General features: G+C 51.4%; 1 protein-coding gene across 1 annotated transcript in view; it reads right to left on the bottom strand.

Annotated features, from left to right (window-relative positions):
- Positions 1–6,162: 6,162 nt before the first annotated feature.
- The window catches only part of VASP (vasodilator stimulated phosphoprotein), a 33,545-nt gene continuing 19,197 nt past the window's right edge, over positions 6,163–20,510 (bottom strand). The window contains exons 2-13 of the mRNA XM_033158578.1: positions 16,953–17,124; positions 15,297–15,465; positions 15,113–15,182; positions 13,832–13,896; positions 11,989–12,281; positions 11,746–11,843; positions 11,121–11,175; positions 9,815–9,848; positions 8,711–8,756; positions 6,869–6,959; positions 6,545–6,602; positions 6,163–6,219 (exon numbers count right to left, since the gene is read on the bottom strand). Of these exons, the coding sequence (XP_033014469.1) occupies positions 6,182–6,219; positions 6,545–6,602; positions 6,869–6,959; positions 8,711–8,756; positions 9,815–9,848; positions 11,121–11,175; positions 11,746–11,843; positions 11,989–12,281; positions 13,832–13,896; positions 15,113–15,182; positions 15,297–15,465; positions 16,953–17,124 (1,189 nt within the window). The 3' untranslated portion in view covers positions 6,163–6,181. The remainder of the gene's footprint in view (positions 6,220–6,544; positions 6,603–6,868; positions 6,960–8,710; positions 8,757–9,814; positions 9,849–11,120; positions 11,176–11,745; positions 11,844–11,988; positions 12,282–13,831; positions 13,897–15,112; positions 15,183–15,296; positions 15,466–16,952; positions 17,125–20,510) is intronic.

Genomic DNA, 20,510 nt, shown 5'->3' with positions numbered 1-20,510 from the left:
TAGTCACACTTCTCTGAAGTCTCTCAGCCCCACTCACCTCACAGAGTGTTTGTTGTGGGGGAGGAAGGGAAAAGGAGAATGTTAGCCGCTTTGAGACTCATTCGGGTAGTGAAAAGCAGGATATCAAATCCAAACTCTTCTTCTTCTTCTTAACCAGCAGCAAAACCAAATGCTGCTGTCCCTTTAAGAGAAAAAAGTATTTGCGCGTCATCGAAAGGCCTTCTGCCGAGCTACTTAAATAATTAATTTCCTTAAAAGCACTTTCATCGACTGCCTTTGCTTAGATGGGAGGCAAAAGCGAATCCACACAGTAACAGGGCAGAGGATTACCGACAATGAAATAGGGGTGGGAGAGGAGAACTGAAACCAATTCGAGGTGACCTTGTCCTTCCTTCCCAAAACTGCCCCTTTAATTCCTATTTTTAGATGAGGCTTGCCTGTTCCAATAAAGAAAGCCCTCCTTCACACAGATCCTGCAGGCGATAGCAGAGGCCGCTAACCTGGATGCCTTTAAAACATAATTAGAAAAATTAGAAATGGCTATTAGCCATTACGACTCGGCTCGGCCACCACGGCTGGAGGTAGCAATGCTCTTCTGCTCAGATCCTGCTTGCTGGCTTATCTTTGTTGCATCTTCTTGTTGACTGTAAGGATGCTGGACTCGATGGGCCATTGGCCTGATCCAGCAAGCAAGCTCTCATTTTATTACGGCCACTGACAACAGGATGCCAGACTAGACGGCGGCATACTTTCGACCCAGCAAGCTTTTATCTCATCTCCTTAAGCTCTTGGGCTGGGTCGGCTCCGTCACGGGATCGAAGGGTTTCCCAAACTTGGGTCTCCAGCTCCTTTTGGACTACAACACCCATCACCCCTAGCTAGCAGGACCAGCGGTCAGGGATGATGGGAGTTGTAGTAGTCCAAAAACAGCTGGGGAGACCCAACAGGCAGCCTGATCCAAGGCGGGCCACGACAGGAACACTACCACCGTGCAAATATACGGCAAGAGGTTGAGAAACTGGTCCCCCAAAATGCATGTTTGGATCCCAAAGTGTGGCAGAAAGTAAGACCGCCTTAAATGGCACTGGAATTGCGAATGGCCAGCAGGTGGCAATATTGTCTTTTGAGAAGACCTGCTCCAACCACTGGTCCTTTCTGTCATATCTCCTCTCTTCTCCCACCCTTAAAATGAGCGTTGGGTCAGCGCAAGAGCTTCTGCTTTGCATGCAGAACGTTCCAGATTCCATGCCCACTGGCACCTGCGGGTGTGGCTGGGGAGAACACCTCCCTGGCAACCCCCAGAGAGCTGCTGCCAGCCAGTGTAGGCCCGGCGCAAATTAAATTTGAGGTTCATAGCCAAGGTTCACGAGGGCTGAATGCTTAGGACTGCTGCTGCCTAAAGCTGAAATCCTTAACCAATTCAGTAAGGTCAATTAAGCACGCAGTAGATCTTGGGTTCTTAAGAACCAGTCTATAGCATTGCACTTCTCCAGCCAGAAGTCTGGCACCTGCTTCTACTCCCCAGCCCTGCTGGGCTATGTGGTACCTCTTTCTTTGGCGATCCCTCGTAGCTGAGTAGGGACGTGGGTGGCGCTGTGGGTTAAACCACTGTGCCTAGTGCTTGCCGATCAGAAGGTCGGCAGTTCGAATCCCCGCGATGGGGTGATCCCCTGTTGCTGAAGGAGTGCCACCCTTGGAGGGCGATCTTAGAGGAGAGCTTTGCAACAAGTACTTTAGACCTAAGCAGGGCTGCAAGTCCAACAGGGCAAGGAAAACAGACAGGAGTTCAGCTCTCCGAAGAGCTCGGCTTTTGGGAAACAAGAGTGTGTGCATGCAGGTTTTTCATCTTTGCAGATCTAGGATGTGCTCAGCTGGGTGGAGGGAGGGCAACGCCCGCCCACATCGAAAGCCAGTGTGGTGCAATGGTTAGAGCGTTAGACTAGGACCTGGGAGCTCAGGGTTCGAATCCTCCACTCGGCTATGAAGCTCACTGGCTGACGTTGAGGGGCAGCCACTGCCTCTCAGCCTAACCCACCTCGCAGGGCTGTTGTAGGGATTAAATGAGGACTAGGGACGCAGGTGGCGCAGTGGGTTAAACCAAAGAGCCTAGGGCTTGCTGATCAGAAGGTCGGCGGTTCGAATCCCCGCAATGGGGTGATCTCTCGTTGCTCGGTCCCAGCTGCTGCCCACCTAGCAGTTCAAAAACACGTCAAAGTGAAAGTAGATAAATAGGTACCGCTCCGGCGGGAAGGTAAACGGCGTTTCCGTGCGCTGCTCTGGTTCGCCAGAAGCGGCTTAGTCATGCTGGCCACATGACCCGGAAGCTGTACGCCAGCTCTCTCGGCCAATAAAGCCAGATGAACGCCACAACCCCAGAGTCGGACATGACTGGACCTAATGGTCAGGGGTCCCTTTACCCTTTACCTTTGTTGAGTAAGATTGTCTTCCATAAACACGGTTTTAACAATGAGTCCGTAAGTGACTGTGGAGGCCGATTCTGGATCCACACGTCCTTCCACAGTGGGGACATTGGTTCCCGGGCAGGAGTTGATCACGGTGTGGATTTGCCAAGTGTGCCTTCCTCTTGGCACGCTTCTCCCTTGCGTCCAGAGTTCGAGTTTCTTCAAAGCCCACAACACCTTTGGTCAAGGCTGTTCTCCAATTGGAGAGCTCTCAGACAAGTGTTTCCCAATTGTTGGTGTTTATACTACATTTTTTAAAAAATATTTTTTGCCTTGAGACAGTCTTTAAACCTCTTTTGATCATAGAATCGGAAGGGGTACCCAAGGGTCATCTATTCCAACCCCCTGCAATGCAGTAATCTCAGCTAAAGCATCCCTGATGGACGGCCACCCAAACTCTCCTTGGAAACCTCCAAGGAAGGAGAACCCACCACTTTCCAATGGAGTCTGATTTGCTGTCTGACAGCTCTTACCATCAGAAAGTTCTTCCCAATGTTTAGTCGGAACTTCCTTTCTTGTAACCTGAGTCCAATGGTTTGGGTCCCCTCCTCCAGAACAGGAGAAAGCAAGCTTGCTCCATCTTCCATGGCAGAGCCCAAGAGATATTCGAAGGGGCTCAGTCTCATCCCCAACTCCTTCAACCGTTCCTCACAAGGCTAGCTTTCCAAACCCTTGACCATCCGTCTTTTCCTCTCCTGGCTAAACATCCCCAACTCCCTCAACTCTTTCTCTGAAGTTTCTCCCTCCTCTGCATATTGTTGTTCAGTCGTGTCCGACTCTTCGTGACACCATGGACCAGAGCACGCCAGGCACCCCTATCCTCCACTGCCTCCCGCAGTTTGGCCAAACTCATGCCAGTCGCTTCGAGAACACTGTCCAACCATCTCGTCCTCTGTTGTCCCCTTCTCCTTGTGCCCTCCATCTCTCCCAACACCAGGGTCTTTTCCATGGAGTCTTCTCTTCTCATGAGGTGGCCAAAGTCTTGGAGACTCAACTTCAGGATCTGTCCTTCCAGTGAGCACTCAGGGCTGATTTCCTTCAGAATGGATAGGTTTGATCTTCTTGCAGTCCATGGGACTCTCAAGAGTCTCCTCCAGCACCAGAATTCAAAAGCATCAATTCTTCGACAATCAGCCTTCTTTATGGTCCAGCTCTCACTTCCATACATTACTACTGGGAAAACCATAGCTTTAACTAGACAGACCTTTGTCGGCAAGGTGATGTCTCTGTTTTTTAAGATGCTGTCTAGGTTTGTCATTACTTTCCTCCCAAGAAGCAGGCGTGTTTTAATTTCATGACTGCTGTCTACAGTGATCATGGAACCCAAGAAAGTAAAATCTCTCACTGCCTCCATTTCTTCCCCTTCTATTTGCCAGGAGGTGATGGGACCAGTGGCCATGATCTTAAGTTTTTTTGATGTTGAGCTTCAGACCATATTTTGTGCTCTCCTCTTTCACCCTCATTAAAAGGTTCTTTAATTCCTCCTCACTTTCTGCCATCAAGGTAGTATCATCAGCATATCTGAGGTTGTTGATATTTCTTCCGGCAATCTTAATTCCGGCACATAGAGTGGTACTATGACTCTCACCTCATGAGAAGAGAAGACTGCTGGAGGAGACTCTTGAGAGTCCCATGGACTGCAAGATGATCAAACCTATCCATTCTCAAAGAAATCAGCCCTGAGTGCTCACTGGAAGGACAGATCCTGAAGCTGAGGCTCCAGTACTTTGGCCACCTCATGAGAAGAGAAGACTCCCTGGAAAAGACCCTGATGTTGGGAAAGATGGAGGGCACAAGGAGAAGGGGACGACAGAGGATGAGATGGTTGGACAGTGTTCTCGAAGCTACTAACATGAGTTTGGCCAAACTGCGAGAGGCAGTGAAGGATAGGCGTGCCTGGCGTGCTCTGGTCCATGGGGTCACGAAGAGTCGGACACGACTGAACGACTGAACAACAACAACAACATCCCACATACAGTTTCCTGAGCCCACTGAGGGTGCCACCAGAAATAGAGGGAGCGAGAAAAACCACGCAGAGGCCCCCTTTTTTTGGAATTTTACAAAAAAGGAAAAGATTTATTCCTAGAGAAGTTTGGTGCATGTGCCCAAGACCCTAGTGCCGATCTGCAGGTGAGCATGTGCGGTGAGGCCAGAGGGCGGGCAGAAATAACCCGGCAGTTCAGTAATAATAACAATAATAATAATAATAATTAAAAAAATCAAAATATAATATTCCATCCAGCTAGACAAAAAAAATAACAAAAGTCAAAAAATTACAGCTCAGTAGAAAAGCCAAGAACCCTGCCTTGCTTTCCCCTCGACGCTTCCTGATAAGGAGGCAGAGGGGAGGGAATCCTCTTTTTTATTATTAAGAATAAAAAAACCAAATCATTACCCAGAGAGGTGAGAGCAGAGATGGGTGAGTGGGTGGGGTTGAGTAAAATATATTTTTTTTTTTCAGAATGAGCCCAGGAAGAGAGCGCTTGTGAAATGAGAAAAGGTACTAGGAAGTGGGGTGGTTATTAATTATTATTATTTGGGATTTTTGGGGGGGGAAGCTGTCCTTTTCGGCAAAGTGGTCCATCTTCCAGGGGTGGGCATGCGTGACTAGCGAGGGGCGTGTGCATTGCAAGTAAGGGTGCCTTTTTTTAAAAAAATAAAAAGGTTGTGGTCGGCAACTAGGTGGCCGGAATTTGGCCCGGGTCAGGTTACTAGCAGCGGGGACGCTGCTGTTCCGTCACCCTTCCGCTGGGGAAAATATATAACTGCCCCCCCCCAAAAAACTACAGAGAAGGTTCCTTGGTCCCCTAATCACAAACCCAACCCCTGGCATCGTGCCTTGAAGAAGGAAGGGTCCGGGAGATCTGCAAATGCTGTGGGGTTAGGTGAGCAAAGCAGCTCAGGAAAGGGCAGGGCAGGTCCGGCCTTTGGGGCAACCCAGTTGCCGACCACTACCTTCCAAGGAAAGGAAAACTTCTCCAGTTTGGTTAAGCTGGTGGGAATTCCTGAAGCCCAGGAAAAGCAGGGTGTTTCTCGCGCCACTGCCCCCCCCAAACGTCTGAGGGTGCCCGGCCGGGCTGACTGCACCCCCCCTTTCCCACGCCATGGGTTTTTTTGGGGGGCAGGGGAGAGAAAGGAAAGACAGACACAGGCATCTTGGTCCAAGCGTGAAAAAGGATGATTTGCGGATGATGGGAGAGTCTAGCCCTCTCTGGGAATGGCACAGTGTTAAGTGGTGGCGGGGTGTGGGGGGGAAGGAGCCAGTTCCGCCAGGGAAACGCCCCCCCTTGCACACCTCCCGCGGGAACAAGCCCCTCGTTGTGGCTGGGGGGCGGGGAAGGAAGCAGAGGACGAAGGAGGGGTGCTGCTATTGCTCTGGGTAAGGCACAGGTGGGGGCCCTGCCCTTCCTGGGGTGGGGGGGGGCTGCCACAGATTGTCCCTCTCTCCCCCCCCCAACCCCGGGAATTGCACAGCGGGGGCCTGGGAGCCGACGGGAAAGGGTGTTGTGTGTGTGTTGTGTGGAGCTCATCTGGTGCGTTTGGGGTGGGGGTGGGGGGCGTGGGGAGAAAAGGGGTGATCAAGTTCATTTCTTTCATCTTCTTCCGCTTTTATTCTTTCCTGCACGTTTCGGAGGATTTGAACTGATGACTCCAGGTGGCACCGACAAGTTGGGGTTTTCTTTCTTTTTCTTTCTTTCTTTGGGGGGGGGGGGTTTGCACTAAGGAGACCCCCGCTTCCGTAGCTCTGTCACAAATGCTGCGGCGAGAGAGAGAGAGAAAACATGAAAGTGTGAAGTTGGGCCCTTTCAGTGATCCAAAATGATCCAGTGCAATCTATAAAAGTCAGGCGTTTCCAACCCCTGGGGGGGCCTTTGCATAACTGCTTCAGACTACAACACCCATCATCCCCTGCCGGCACAGTCGATACGACACTCTGGCTCATGGGAGTTGTAGTCCAACACAGCTGGACAGCCCCAGGTTGGGGGAAGACAGCTGCAGGTTATGTATATATAATTTATTTTGTAAAATTTATACACCACTTATTTTTTTAAAAAAAACAACCAAAAGCCTTCATAACTTACCTTGTATGATCTCCTCTTTCATTTTCTGTAATTCCCGCCGGACCTCCTGCAAGAGTTCCTAGGGTGGGGGGGTTGGGAAGAAATGCATTTAGGGCCCAGAGGGAGAAGACAGGACATCCCGCCCCCCCCCACCCCCACCGCCCCACAACTCTGGCACCAGGGAAAGAACAGAGCACAACCCCTCCGCCCAGCCTAAAAAGAGGAGTATCTTTGAAATAATCATTAGCTGAGATTCCTGCGTCGCAGGGGAGGTTGGACTAGATGACCCCGGGGGTCCCCTTCTAGCTGACGTTAGCTTGGACCCAAAAAGGCAGGTTTTCTCACCTGTTTCACCCGTTCCAGCTCCGACTCATCTCCTCCTCCTCCGCCGCCACCAGCAGGTTCCGAACCGGTGATCGCTCCGGCGGATTTCATCCTGGGGGTGGCGAGAAAGTAAAGGAAGGATTTCTTTTTTTTTTTTTTTTAAATAGAGTTTATTAAGTTTTTCAAAACACACAATAGAAAAATACACAACAACATAACTACACTACAAAAAGAGAAACATACAAAACAAAACAGATAAAGATAAAAACAATAAAAAACAATACAATGCAAAAAGGACAAAAACAAAATTTTCTAATTTTTATATCCTTATTTCTAATCTTGTTATAGGACTTCCCCCATTCCCTTATCTGCGTACTTAATAAATCTACTTTAGCAGTTTCTTAACCAGTGTAATTCACAATCATAATAATGCTTATTGGTTAAAACCTTTCTTATCTCTATCTCTAATTCTTGAATATAACACATCAATAACAACATCTTGTTTAATATTACATTATCTTCTGCTCCTATTCACTCTTTCCTTCTTATATAGTAAAGGAAGGATTTCAAGGGGGGGGGCAGGCTAAGATTTTCTGCGTCGGACCTGCCAAACAGGCAGCTGCCGTTGAGTTTTCCGTGAAATGCAAACAGCTGCATTGGAAGGGCGTAAAAAAAAAAAACAGCTGATCTCGTCTGGCCCCGAGGGAGGACCAATAACCAAGCCAATAACTGATAATCGATTATTTTATTGCATTTCTATGCCACTTTTGTTTCCAAGGTGGCGCTCGAGGTTCTCCCCCTCCCTCATTTAATTCTCCCCCACAAACAGCAACCCTGCGAGGTAGTTCAGGCAGAGAGATGCAGTGACTGGCCCCCCCCCAAGGCCAAGCGCAGTGAGCTTTGTGGCAGAGTGGGGGGATTTGAACCCAAGTCTCTCCTAGGTGCTAGTCCGACACTCTAACCACTGTGCCACACTGCTCGGGAACGGGGCTGGGCGGGAGGCAGCTTGCGCAGCCCTCATACAGGAAGTATTTGCCTATGGGGGGAGAGAACGCTGTGGGGCAGGCTTGTTTGCCTCTCTCTCTCCCTGCCTTGCAAGCTTTCCTCCCGCAGAAAAAAAGTTTCTCCTTTTTTCCCATTGGCAGGGGGTTTCTTCGCAACAGAAACGCGCCCCCCCCTGCTTTTCATTAGATGCCGCGGAGCGCCTGAATCAGCTCAGAAAGCTGTGCTTGGATGCCAACTGCCATCAGCCCAGGCCGTGGAGAAGGATGGGAGTTGTAGTTCAGCGGCGCCCGGTGGGGGCACAGATACCTCTCCACCCAGCCCAGTCTTAAAAGAAATCCAGCAGCGGGAGCGAAGTGGGCACCCTCTTGCTCACGGAAGGCTCCAGGTATGTTTGAAGTCGGCCGCGATTCCTGCATTGCTGGGGGGGGGTTGGGCTAGATGAGCCCTGGGGTGCCCTTCTATGGTTCTACGGGGGGTCCTTAGCAGATATAAGCCATCCAGCCCTCCCTGCCTGATACCTAGACTGGCCGAACTGAGGACGGGCTGCGGCTGGAGGTGTGGTGCTTCTCTGGGTCACAGTTGTCCTGATCGTTGGGGGTGGGGAGGGAGAAGAGAAAGACTGAGACACAGCTGGGGGGGGCGGGGAAGCAGGATAGCCACCCACCCCCCACCTCCTGCAGTGGACCTCACGGCCCCCCAATTTGTGGGTCAAGGAGGGAGAGAGAGACAGCACACACACACACCCCAATTCCACTGGCTTTGTGGAGACTTGGTGCCAGGAAAAGGGGGTGGGAGTGGGTAGATGGGGGGGAAATTCGGAGAAACTCAAAATGACCACGATGGGCAGGTGACACTCACCTGGGTAGCGTCGTGCTGGTCTTCTCCCAAGGCCTGCGGAAGGGATCTAGGACAAAGCAAGGAGGGAGAGGCTGGGTATGGGGTGCTGTGGGTGCCCCCCAACCACCCCCCACCTGCTCTCAAATGCAGATTCTGCACCAAGGAACCTGGACATCTGGGAACAGCGAAAAGGCACAGCTAGGGCCGGGGAGGCAGGCAGAGGGGCAGAGCCCTTGGTCACTCTGAAGCCCCCCGTCTAGCGTTCCCCAGGCGCCTGGGAACTCTAGAGCGAACAGCCCTTGTGGATCTCTATAGCAGACTTCCCCAAACTAAGGCCCGTGGGCCGGATACGGCCCGAGGGACTCAGTTTTCTGGCCCGCCGCCTGCTCTTACCGGTGTGGCGCGGCGCAGCTGCCCACTTTCAGGTTGGCAGAGCGCTAGAAATAGCTTGCGCACATGCGCGTCATTTCCGGCGCACTTTCGGGTCACGGAGTGCCGGAAACAGCTTTTGCGCGCACATGCGCAAGCATCATTTTCGGCGCACTTCCGGGTCAGCGGAGCGCCGGAAACAGCTTGTGCTCGTGCGCACGGCCTCCGCAGACCCGAAAGTGCGCCGGAAACTATGCTTGCGCGCGTGCACAAAAGCTATTTCCGGTGCTCCGCGACCCAAAAGTGCGCCGGAAATAGTGCGCGCGTGCACGCTCCTCCGCACGATCGCCGCTGCAGGAACCGGCCCGAGGCCGGGTGAGTTTGGCGACCCCTGCTCTAAAGCGACTGGCTGCTGGATCGGGCCATGGGATACCCATCGAGTCCAGCGTGCCGTTCTTACAGCGGCCAAATGCCCTTGAGGACGCAGGAGCCAAGATAGACTGCTCCTGGACCTGGAAGCTCCGAAAGAAAAGCCCAGCTTCTGGATTCATAATTATATTATTTATACCCTGCACATCTGGCTGGGTTTCCCAGCTTCCAGCTCATATAGAAAGGTTAATAAATTTACTACTCCGCTGTCCTCCCAGATGCCTCGAAGGGAAACCCCGCAAGCAGTATTTGGGTCCTTTCACTGGCCGGAGGGGCCTTGTGCCCACTCTAGTCTATCACCAGCCTTTTGGGCCCCCCTTTGCCTACCTGTGGTCTTGGCACCAGCTTCCGTGTCGTTTTGCTGGGGGGGGGGGGAGAGAAAAAGAGATGGCAAAATGAGACATGAGAAGCCACCAGCTTCCGTCCCACCCCCTACCCTCCCACCCCCAGGGGGACCCCCCCTGCTCTGCAAAGCAAAACCAGAGAGGGAGCCGAAACAAGAGAATGGACTGGATTCACTGGCAGGATTTGAACACAAACTTTCGCAACTTCATTTGAGTAACAGATACCCATATTTTCCGGCGTATATAGACGACCCCCCCCCAACTTTTCCAGTTAAAATATAGAGTTTGAGATATACTCGACCGCAGATTCTCCACCCGGCGTGTTAAGACGAACCCCCCCCCCCGACTTTTGAGAAGATTTTCCTGGATTAAAAAGCGGTTTTATATGCCGGAATATACAGTTATTTTAGAGAAATGACAAGGGATTTTATTTTTGTGTAGGAAAAGCAGGATACGATAAATAAAACTAAATTAACTCGGCAGAGGGGGGAGCTGAGAGAAGTCCAGAGGAGGGGGGGGCAGAATAATTGTAAATAGCACAATGAATGAGATTTGTTATCATTAATTGTTATAAAATTCAATATATATTTTTTAAAATTGTTGTAGGAAGTGTATTGGGGAGGGGGAGGGCAATCTTTGCCACCTTGCGGGAAAAGGTGCAATATAAACTGGCCCTACTACACAGGTGCCGATAATCCCCCTATTTGCATCTGCAAGAACTTGAATGTTTGCCCTTTGGAACTCCCCGCCTCTTGAGATCAAGCAAGCGCTTTGGCCGGTGTACCTCCTTTTGGGCGCCAGCTAAAAACATCCTTGTTTAGACAAGCCCGTGCAGACACTTGGAAAGTTATTTTTTTTAATCTGTTACGTATTTGGTGGGTTTCCCCTTGATTTTATTTGTCTTTTTTCCGAGGTGTGTTTTTCTTTCCTTTTCAATCAAGCGTTGGGAAAACTGCACGGAATAAGGCAATGCAGTGCAATAATTAAATGAATGAATTTTGCAAGCGGGTTGTGTGTGTGTGTGTGTGTGTGTGTGTGTGTGAACGAAAGCCAGATTTGGTGGGGAGGAGAGGGGGGCTGCTTTGATCTGTGGGGAAGAGGAACCAAGGCTTCCCCACCCACTCAAGTGACCCCCCCCCACCCCCACCAAGCAGCCAGCAGCCATTCCTAGCCCAGCTGCCAGCACTGGCCTGGCCTCATCCAGTACAGCATCCTCTGACCCTTTTCTAAACTTCTGGTTCTCATACTGGACCCTATGGGGCAGGGAAGGGGGGGGGCCAGGTACTTACGGGACCTTCATCTTTCTTTGGAATGGGTTTCTCACCCTGATCCGCAACTTTCCTCCTGGGGAGACGAGGTTTAGGGTTGGGGGGGGGGAGAGAGAGACAGAAACGGGTTGTTCCAAGATCACCTCACTCCCTAGATGCCCTCTCATCGATCTATGGGAGTGGCCCTGCCATAGGCGCCACAGAACACCCCTTCTGCGTTTGCAATAAATCCAGTTCTTAGTGCGGCGGCAGCTACACTCTGGAACTCCCTGCCACTTGACACCAGGCAGGCGCCTTCTCTAGTGTGCTTTTCAGCACCTGCCAAACGCATTCTTGCTTAGCCCAGATCAGGGGTTCGGCTCGCTTCTCCTACAGCTATTGGGAGAAAAACGGGCCTTCCTTGAGCCCAAGAAGGGGCTACGCCTAGCCTGGGTCCTCGGCCCTACCTGGAAATGCTGCCAGGGTCCGACCCTGGGCCCTTCTGCATGATCCAAAACAGAGCTGGGGTCTTTTCCTTAACAAAAAAAATCGAGCTAAGATCCTAGTCCTCAAGAGTCCTGGATTTGAATAGGAACACTGGTACTCTGTGCCACTGAGCCGTGGCCCCTCACTGCCACCCACCCCCGTGAGGTTCCCCCGCACTCACCGCCGCGCCAACATGGCGCTCATTTCCTCCATGAGCCCCCCGCCTCCCCCTCCACTCGGTGGGGGAGCTGCGCCAGCCGCGGCCTTTGGCGCCTCCTCCTGCGGAAGAAGAACAACAGGATTAAGGGTTAAGGCGAAGGCGCCAAGAGGGCCCCCCAACTACAACTCCCATCTACAGCCTGGGTGCCTGTCAAGGGGCTCCCGAACTACAATTCCCAAAATCCGCGGAGTGGTCTGCACTCACCTTGCCCACTTTCTTGAGCTTTGCCCCTGCGAGGGCAGCAGCCAAGCCGGAGGGCGGGCCGCCCCCTCCTGCCGGGCCCTGGGGAGGCGGGAGGGGCGGCGCAGGGGGTGGCCCCCCTCCCGGAGGTGGAGGGCCAGGGGGGCCGGGCGGAGGGCCGGGCGGCGGCGGAGGCCCCGGAGGTGGGGGTGGCCCCGCTGGCGCTCCTGGCGGTGGGCCCGGGGGCGGGCATGGCGGGGCGGGCGGTGGTCCTGGTGGGGGCGGGGGTCCTCCTCCTGAAGGGGTCCCTGCAGGCACTGCAACAAGAGAGTTTCGGCTGTGGCTCCAGCACGGCAGGGGGTTGAGCTGGATGACCCCTTGGTGTCCCTTTCCAATGCTACAGGGTTACAGTTCTGCGGAATGTGGGGTTGCATCCATCACTGCCACCCCACAAGCACGGAACACCTGTGTGCTCAGCCCAAGATACTTACTTGGGTCACATCCACACGTCACATTTAAAGCACTACAATACCTCTTTAAACAGCCCTGGCTTCCCCCCAAAGGATACTGGGAAATGTAGTTTATTAAGGGTGCTATTTCCCCTCCCAGAGCCATGATCCTCACAGCTCCTTCTTCCCCTCCCAGAACTACAATTCCCAGAACTCCCTCTTCCACTCCAGAGCCATAATTCCCAAAGCGCCCTCTTCCCCACACAGAACTACAATTCCCAAAGTACCCTCTTCCCCACACAGAACTACAATTCCCAAAGCGCCCTCTTCCTCACACAGAACTACAATTCCCAAAGCGCCCTCTTCCCACACAAAACAATTCCAAAAGCGCCCTCTTCCTCACACAGAACTACAATTCCCAAAGCACCCTCTTCCCCACACAAAACTACAATTCCCAAAGTGCCCTCTTCACCACACAAAACTACAATTCCCAGCGCCCCCACTTCCCCACACAGAACTACAGTTCCCAGCGCTCCCGCTTCCCCACACAAAACTACAATTCCCAAAGGGCCCTCTTCCCACACAAAACTACAATTCCCAAAGTACCCTCTTTCCCACACAGAACTACAATTCCCAAAGTGCCCTCTTCACCACACAAAACTACAATTCCCAGCGCTCCCACTTCCCCACACAGAACTACAATTCCCAGCGCTCCCACTTCCCCACACAGAACTACAATTCCCAGCGCTCCCACTTCCCCACACAGAACTACAGTTCCCAGCGCTCCCACTTCCCCACACAGGACTACAATTCCCAGAGCGCCCTCTTCCCCTCACATAGCTACAATTCCTGGGAAGAGGGGTAGACAACTGTAGCTCTGAGAAGGGAATACAGGGCTCTCCTAACAACTCCCAGCACCCCCCCCCACAAACTACAGTTCCCAGGATGCTTGGGTGGGGGTGGGGAGAAGCCACATCTGCTTTAATCATAGGTGAAGATGTGAACTTGACCATTAAGCAGAACGCCCTCCACCCCATCCTCCCCCCCCCCCTCCCAAATCCTCAGCCTGGGCCCGTTAATCCACACTAAACCAATTGTTTATTCTTCAGGCGCTCAGAGGCAGGGTCCGCCTCCTCCCACCCACGGACTTCCCTTTTGGGAGTGAGGTCACCCCACTTATCTTGGGGGTGGGGGAAGGAAGGCTTTACCGAGGGCAACCCCCCACCCTGCAAAAAAAAACCCATAACCCTCAAGACACATTTGCAAGTCTCTCCCCGGAGCCCTTACCAGCCAAGGTCCTGAAACAGAAAATCGGTTTGTTTGTTTTTTGCACCCCACACTCGCCTGGGAGAGGAGGGAGGGCTGGGGGCCACCCACTGGGTGCTGCTCGTCACCCCCACCCCACCCCAGGGACCCACCTGAGATGGTCACCCTCCGCTCTCTCTCGGCCTGTTCCTGCTGCTCCCTCTCCAGCTGCTGCTGCCTGGAGTTGGGGAAGGGGGAGAGAAAAAGAGAAAAATCAGGCACCCCTGGGGTCCGAGGGCCCAGGAGAGGCAGCTGGGCAGGATGAGCCCGACCCGGGCAGGGTCTGCACGCCCCCCCCCCCATGCTCAGCTCCCACCCTCACTGCTGCCACTCACTTCTGCGGAGGCTCCGGCAGAATCCCGGAAACTGCAAAGCCACACATGGTCGGGCCGGGTGGGGGGTGGCCCCCCAGGAATGGGGTATTCTGCTCACGCTGGGAACGGAAGGTGGGACGGAATGGAGGCGGCGAGCGGGTGACCCCGGTGACCCCTCAAGCCGATTAGCAGCTAAGCTCGAGGGGGAACGCCCACCGCTGCGCAAGGAGGCATGAAGGAGGGGCTGGGGGGGGGGAATTAGCAGCAATTGTCTGCTGACAAAGCTGGCCTGTGTACCGGATCGGACCCCCCAGTATTGCCTGCACTGGCCGGCAGCCACTCTCCAGGGTTTGCAGAGGCAGGAGTCTCTCCCAGGGGTCTCTCCCAGGAGAGGCCACCACTGGGGACGGAGGCTTCTGCACGCCAAGCAGATGCTCTGGCCGCCGAGCTGCAGCCCTTTCCATTTCTGGCCGAGTATGAATCGGAGCCAAATAGGAAGGCACAATTCGCACTGGGGGCCGAGGGAAGGGAAAGCTGGCGAGAGGGAGACCCGTTGGATTTGGGGAGAGAGAGGCTCGGTTACAGTGTCCACCTCAGGCAACAGACTCAATCGGGTGGCCCCCGCGGGTCAGCTGCTTCGCAGCCTCAGTTTGCTCCGTCTGTAAAACGGGCACGTCAGCAACCTCAGATTCACAGGGGTTTGTCGGAGAGCCAAGGACTCCTTGGAAACATGCAGCGGTTTAACAAGGTGCAAAGGGGGATGTGAACGATGAAGTGACCTAGCCTGCTCCCCCCCCAAAAAAATCCTTCCCCTCCCCCCCCTTTGCTGGGGGTTGGACTAGATGACCCTTTCCCCTCCAGCTCTACCATTCTATGACCTTAAAGGAATTGAGGCTTGTGCCTCTTTTGAGGGCACAAGCACGGAGGACGCAGCCTGGGCCGGCCTCTGCCAACCTGGCGCCCATCAGCCCCTGTGAATCTGGCTAGGTGCGAAACCGGAGTAGGCCGAGGCCCCGCCAAGGCGCTGCTCAGGGCAGCGAAGCAACGCGGAGGCAGGGAGTTCCACAGAGCACCAAGTACCTTTTCTGCTGCTCCGCCATCTCTTCCGCCGTGGGGCCGTTCTGGATGGGCCGTGGAGCTGCAGGGTTTCCTGCGGGGTGTGTGGAAAAAAATCAGGCTGGCGAGCCAGTTCGGCAGAGAACCCTCCCGGCACCCCCCAATTCTTCCATTTCCCGAAAGGCACCTGCGGCCTCCTCCTCCTCACCTGAATCCAGAGCCTCCAGGGCGGCCATCATCCCACCAGCAAACTGGCTAGCGTCCTCTTTGGTGCCAAAGTTGAGTCCCCAGACCTGGCGGGCATCTCGCCACTGGTGAAAGTTGGGCGTAGCCTGGTTGTATTTTAGCCCTTTCACAATCGGGCTGTTGATGACCACCTTTGGGAGAGGGAAACGGGGGTGGCAGGTAAAGATAAAGCTGAGCCAAGAGGGATTTTGCCAACTTGGTGCCCGCCAGCTGCCTCCCATCAGCCTCGGGCAGGGTGCACAACCTGGCCAGCACAGCGATTTGATGATGAGACCGATGGGCATCGTTGTCCAAAATAGCGGAAAACCTCCCAGGTTGGCAAAGGCTGGACCGAGCAGCTCGGGATAACGGGTCCAAAAGAACCGCCAGTGGGTTCCTCTGGGTGCCATGGGCTTCCGATAAGAAGCTGACAGTGACTGGCAAAAGGGCCTTCTCTGGGCTGCTGCAGGACCCTCCCCTGGCGCCGAACCCGATCCCTTTCCGGCGCCAAGACCTTCCGCAACGCGCCTGATCCCTTTGATGCGACCCGAGAGCCAAGCGAGGCTGTGCTGCTCCTTCTCTTCCTTCATTTTGCAATGGCAAGATATTCAGCGGCTCAAAATAGGAGGGTGGGGAAATCTGAGCCCCACTCCCCTTTCCGCATTTGTAATAAGTCGATATTTTAAGTCTGGCACTATTGGAACTCCCCGCCTGTTGACAGCAGGCAGGCGACATCACAGCACCCTTTTCGGTGCATGCTAAAAAGACATTTTTTTGTACCTGGAGAGGTTGGGAACGTTGACACGTGCGTCAATCTGGTTTTTAAGTTTGCTGCTAGATTTAATTTTTTTGTTTAATGTATTAACCTGTAATTTTACAGTTTTGTAAACTGCTTTGAGGCAAGTTTAAATTCTACGAAATTACGTAAATAAATAGGGGAGAGCCCCGGACCCAGACCTGTGCACCCCAGGAGAGGGAGAGAGAAAGAGAGAGAGAAAGAGCACCTTTGGGTACCCAAAACCTCAACCTCGGCCCTTCAGATGTTTTTGTCCTACAACTCCCATGATCCCTAGCTAGCAGGACCAGTGGTCAGGGATGATGGGAATTTTGTGTGTGTGTGTGTGTGTATGTGTGTAATTTTTATTGAATTTTATATACATTCCTTTAAACATCCATTGAGATTCATCTCTTACACATATTTTTGACTTCCATCAACCACTTCTCATGATTTTCAAATTTCCTTATAGTATTTCCAACTTCACTATTACTTTTTATCTCAACAATTATTACCATCCAAAATTATTTCCGTAACATTTCCTAAAGTTAACCTTGCAAAACCTCCTGCAAGCCCACTAGCGTGATTTGTTGCTCACAATCGTCTTTCAAATATTTCTCAAACTTAAGTCCAATCCTCCAGGAATTCCTGGTCCTGCCGGTTTCGAATTCTCCCTGTCATCTTGTCTTAATCCTGCACAGTCCATTAATTCTGCCATTCTTCCATCGTCGGAAATAGGGATGATGGGAATTGTAGTCTCAAAACATCTGGAGGACCGAGGTTGAGGAAGCCTGCTCTGACATCACAGGAGGGACAGACCCCCCCCTTCCCTCCCTCGTCTTCGCTGTGGGGGGTGGTCCTTACCTGTTGGTCCGGCTGCATCTTTCTCCCCACGACCCGGAACGTGTTGTTGACGGGGCTGTGGTAGATCTGGATGCGGCTGAAGGCCTGGGGCCCGCTACCTGCGGGCACCCATTTCTTGTTGGCGTCATCATACAGCATCACAGTGGCTCGGGTGGTGCAGACAACGGACTCACTGGGTTCGGGGAGGCGGGAGAAAGAGGGAGTGGGGGGCACAGGAAGGAGAGAGTGAGGCTTCGCCAGGGCACAGAGACCTCCAGCAGGAAAAGCGCGGGGCAACAGAGACACACATGCTTTGAGGGTACCAATGTGAGACTTATCATCGAAAGAACTGGGGTTCTATATGATCTTAGCACCTAGGACAACTACAGTATTTTTTGCTCCATAAGACGCACTTTTTCCCTCCTGAAAAGTAAGGGGAAATATCTGTGCGTCTTATGGAGCGAATGGTGGTCCCTGGAGCTGAATTGCCCAGGGGCCAAAAGAGGATCGTGCTTTTTATTTTACAAAGAGAAAAGGGGGTGTTGAAAGGACCCCGCTCAGCAGCTGATCAGCAAGAGATGGGGAGAGAGATAAGAGTCCCTGGCTCCCTTTCAGCCCCGCCCTTCATTGTTGAATGTGCTGCAGAGGGAGGTTGTTTGTTTCCCCAGCGACATGGGACTGGCTGATTAGATTATCTGTCTGGAAACTGTAGAAAATGTGAGTTGAACCCCATAAAAATGGGGCTTTTCCTCTTTGCTTTTCCCCCTTTGCAAAATGAGCTGCAAAACCTTTAGCTGATCCTAAAAAAAGGGTTTCTCCCTTTGCAAAAAAAAGCTGCAAAACATTTAGCTGATCCTAAAAAAAACAGGGCTTTTCCCTTTGCAAAAAAAGCTGCAAAACTTTTAGCTGATCCTCAAAAAAAAACACCAGGGCTTTTAGAGGAGGAAAACCAGAAAAATATTTTTCCCCCTTGTTTCCTCCTCTAAAAACGAGGTGCGCCCTATGGAGCAAAAAATACGGTAATTGTGGCTCAATGGAAAAACAGCCCAGAATTCTACACTGGGCACTTGGGTAGCACTCACTCTGGAATTGAGCTACAATGGAGAAAATCACAGATACAGGTGAAACTCGAAAAATTAGAATATCGTGGAAAAGTCCATTTATGTAAGCAATTGTCTTCATTAGCTACTGGAGTTTAATATATGAGACACTCGTGACATGCAAACCGAGATATGTCAAGCCTTTGCTTGTTATAATGGTGATGATTATGGCATACAAGTGATGAAAACCCCAAAATTGAAATTGTTAATTTGGGGTTCTCATTAGCTGTACGCCATAATCATCACAATTATAACAAATAAAGGCTTGGCATATCTCGCTTTGCATGGCGTGAGTCTATCGCACATATTAGTTTTACCTTTTAAGTTGAATTACTGAAAGAAACGAACCTTTCCACTATATTCTAATTTTTCGAGTTTCACCTGTAATTTTTAGATTTCAACAGGGATGACCCGCATTCTTTGGTTACATACATAGCAGAAACATCATTTTCAGAACAACTCTCATCGCACGCCCGGCATATCTGGAACTTGATAATTTCCCTTATTTATTTCACAAAGTACCAAATAACGTCGACAACGTTCTTTACAGTGGCCCCTCGGTCCTCAAACGCCTTGGTGCTCAAACAACTTGCAACCCAAACACTGCAAACCCCGAAGTACGTGTTCTGGTTTGCGAACTTCTTTCGGAAGCCGAACATGCTCCCCTTTGACTGTTACGCATCTGATCTGAGAGTTACGCTTCCATTTCGAGTGTTACGCTGACGTGTTTTTGCTATATATTTTTCGTTTTTGCAACTTTCGTTTTTGTGACTGTGGGGAACCCAGTTCAGCTGCTGATTAATTGATTGTTGTAACTGCAGTACACTATTTATTGCTTACATTTTATGGATCGATGGTCGCGATAAGATAGTAAAACTCATGTTAAATTGCTCTTTCAGGGGTTGTTTTTAGAAGTCTGGAACGGATTAAGCCATTTTGCATTGCTTTCTATGGGAAAGCGCACATTGGTTTTGGAACGCACTTCCGGAACGGATGAAGTTTGAGAACCAAGACACCACTGTACTTAGATTTTCATTATTTTGACTCCTGCGTACGCATTCCACATGCTTATTTTCCAGTTTTGTTCTTCATCTTTTTTATTTTCAGCATCGTATATACGCATCGTAAAATGAAATAAAAAATATTTACAAACACACACACACACAAAATATCCCAGCCCCGAACTTCTTTCAATACAGTCAAATTTAGCATAGTAGCTGCTAAAAAGTAGGTAGAAAATCCCCCACCCCATTCCCATCTGGAAAAAAAAACACTACCCAAGGAAGAGGAATTAAGCAAATTGCATTTCTCCATTATGCAAATATGAACAGAACTCTATTCCTCTCTGTGCTCAGTTTTAAAAGAGAGAAGTTGACAGACTGAGGACCGGGGGTGGGGGGGTGGGGTTATACTGCAATGTTTATTTATTTTAAAGCTTTCTGTATGGCTTTTCTGACAAAACTGCCCCCCCCCCAAATGCATAAATAAATGAGTCCTTAAGGCCCATTTCACAGACACCAGAGATGAGGACTGCCTGTTATCGCTCGGAAATGGGTTCCCTAACTGGAGTGGGGGGGGGGACTCAGAAAAGGGCATGTTACTTAAGAACTTGCTCTCAATTTGTGGACTCCAACTTTGACCCAACAGCCATCAGGGTTGCCACTTTTTTTATTTTAAAAAAAACTAGTCTTGCTCCTCTGCAGCCTAACATGCCAAAATAAGTAAATAAATGGCAAGTGATGTTCTTCCCTATCTATTGAAGAAGCATCTCTTTGCTGGAAAATTTTAACTTCCCCCTTAAAAAAAATCACTCGCAACTGATGTGCACGGCTGCAGTTAAAGGCAGAGGAGCGGAAGCAAGAAAAAAAGATGGCAACCCCAGCTGAGATGCTGCAATTTTTTTTGCACAGAATTCAGAAGCATGCCTTGGGAGCATAGCTGTCAAGTTTCGGAATTGAAAATAAGGGATCAGCACCCTCACCTGTCCCGGGGACAGTCTACAGTTCTCAGGGACAGTCAACGCCGCGGTAATCTCCCCAGGCTACAAATTAATTTACACCAGGATAGAGCTCCCAGGAAAAAGAAATCAGGGCAGAGAAAAGAAAGCACTTATTCACGCAGCACACGATTAACCTCTGGAACTCCCTGCCACAGGGAGCAGCGATGGCCACCAACTTGGATGGCTTTAGAAAAGGATTAGGCCAATTCATGCAGGAGGAGAGGACCACTGATGGCTTCTGGCCAGGTTGGCTCTGCTCTGCCTCCAGTTAGGGGCAGCAATGCTTAATCTGAGCACCTGTTGCCGAGAAACATTCGTCTATTTTACCTTCTTTATACATCTGTCTGTCTGCCTGCCTGCCTGCCTGCCTGCCTGTTATTAGGTATTTAGATTCCACCTTTTCCTCCAAGGAGATCCCTGGTCCTAGTCCTCATTTAATCCCCACAACAGTCCTGTGAGGTAGGCAGGCAGGCAGGCAGG

Source organism: Lacerta agilis, chromosome 8 (assembly GCF_009819535.1).
Source record: "Lacerta agilis isolate rLacAgi1 chromosome 8, rLacAgi1.pri, whole genome shotgun sequence".
Classification (NCBI taxonomy): domain Eukaryota; kingdom Metazoa; phylum Chordata; class Lepidosauria; order Squamata; family Lacertidae; genus Lacerta; species Lacerta agilis.
The sequence above is the reverse complement of the archived record's forward strand: the minus strand, read 5'-3'. Positions and strand labels throughout refer to the sequence as shown.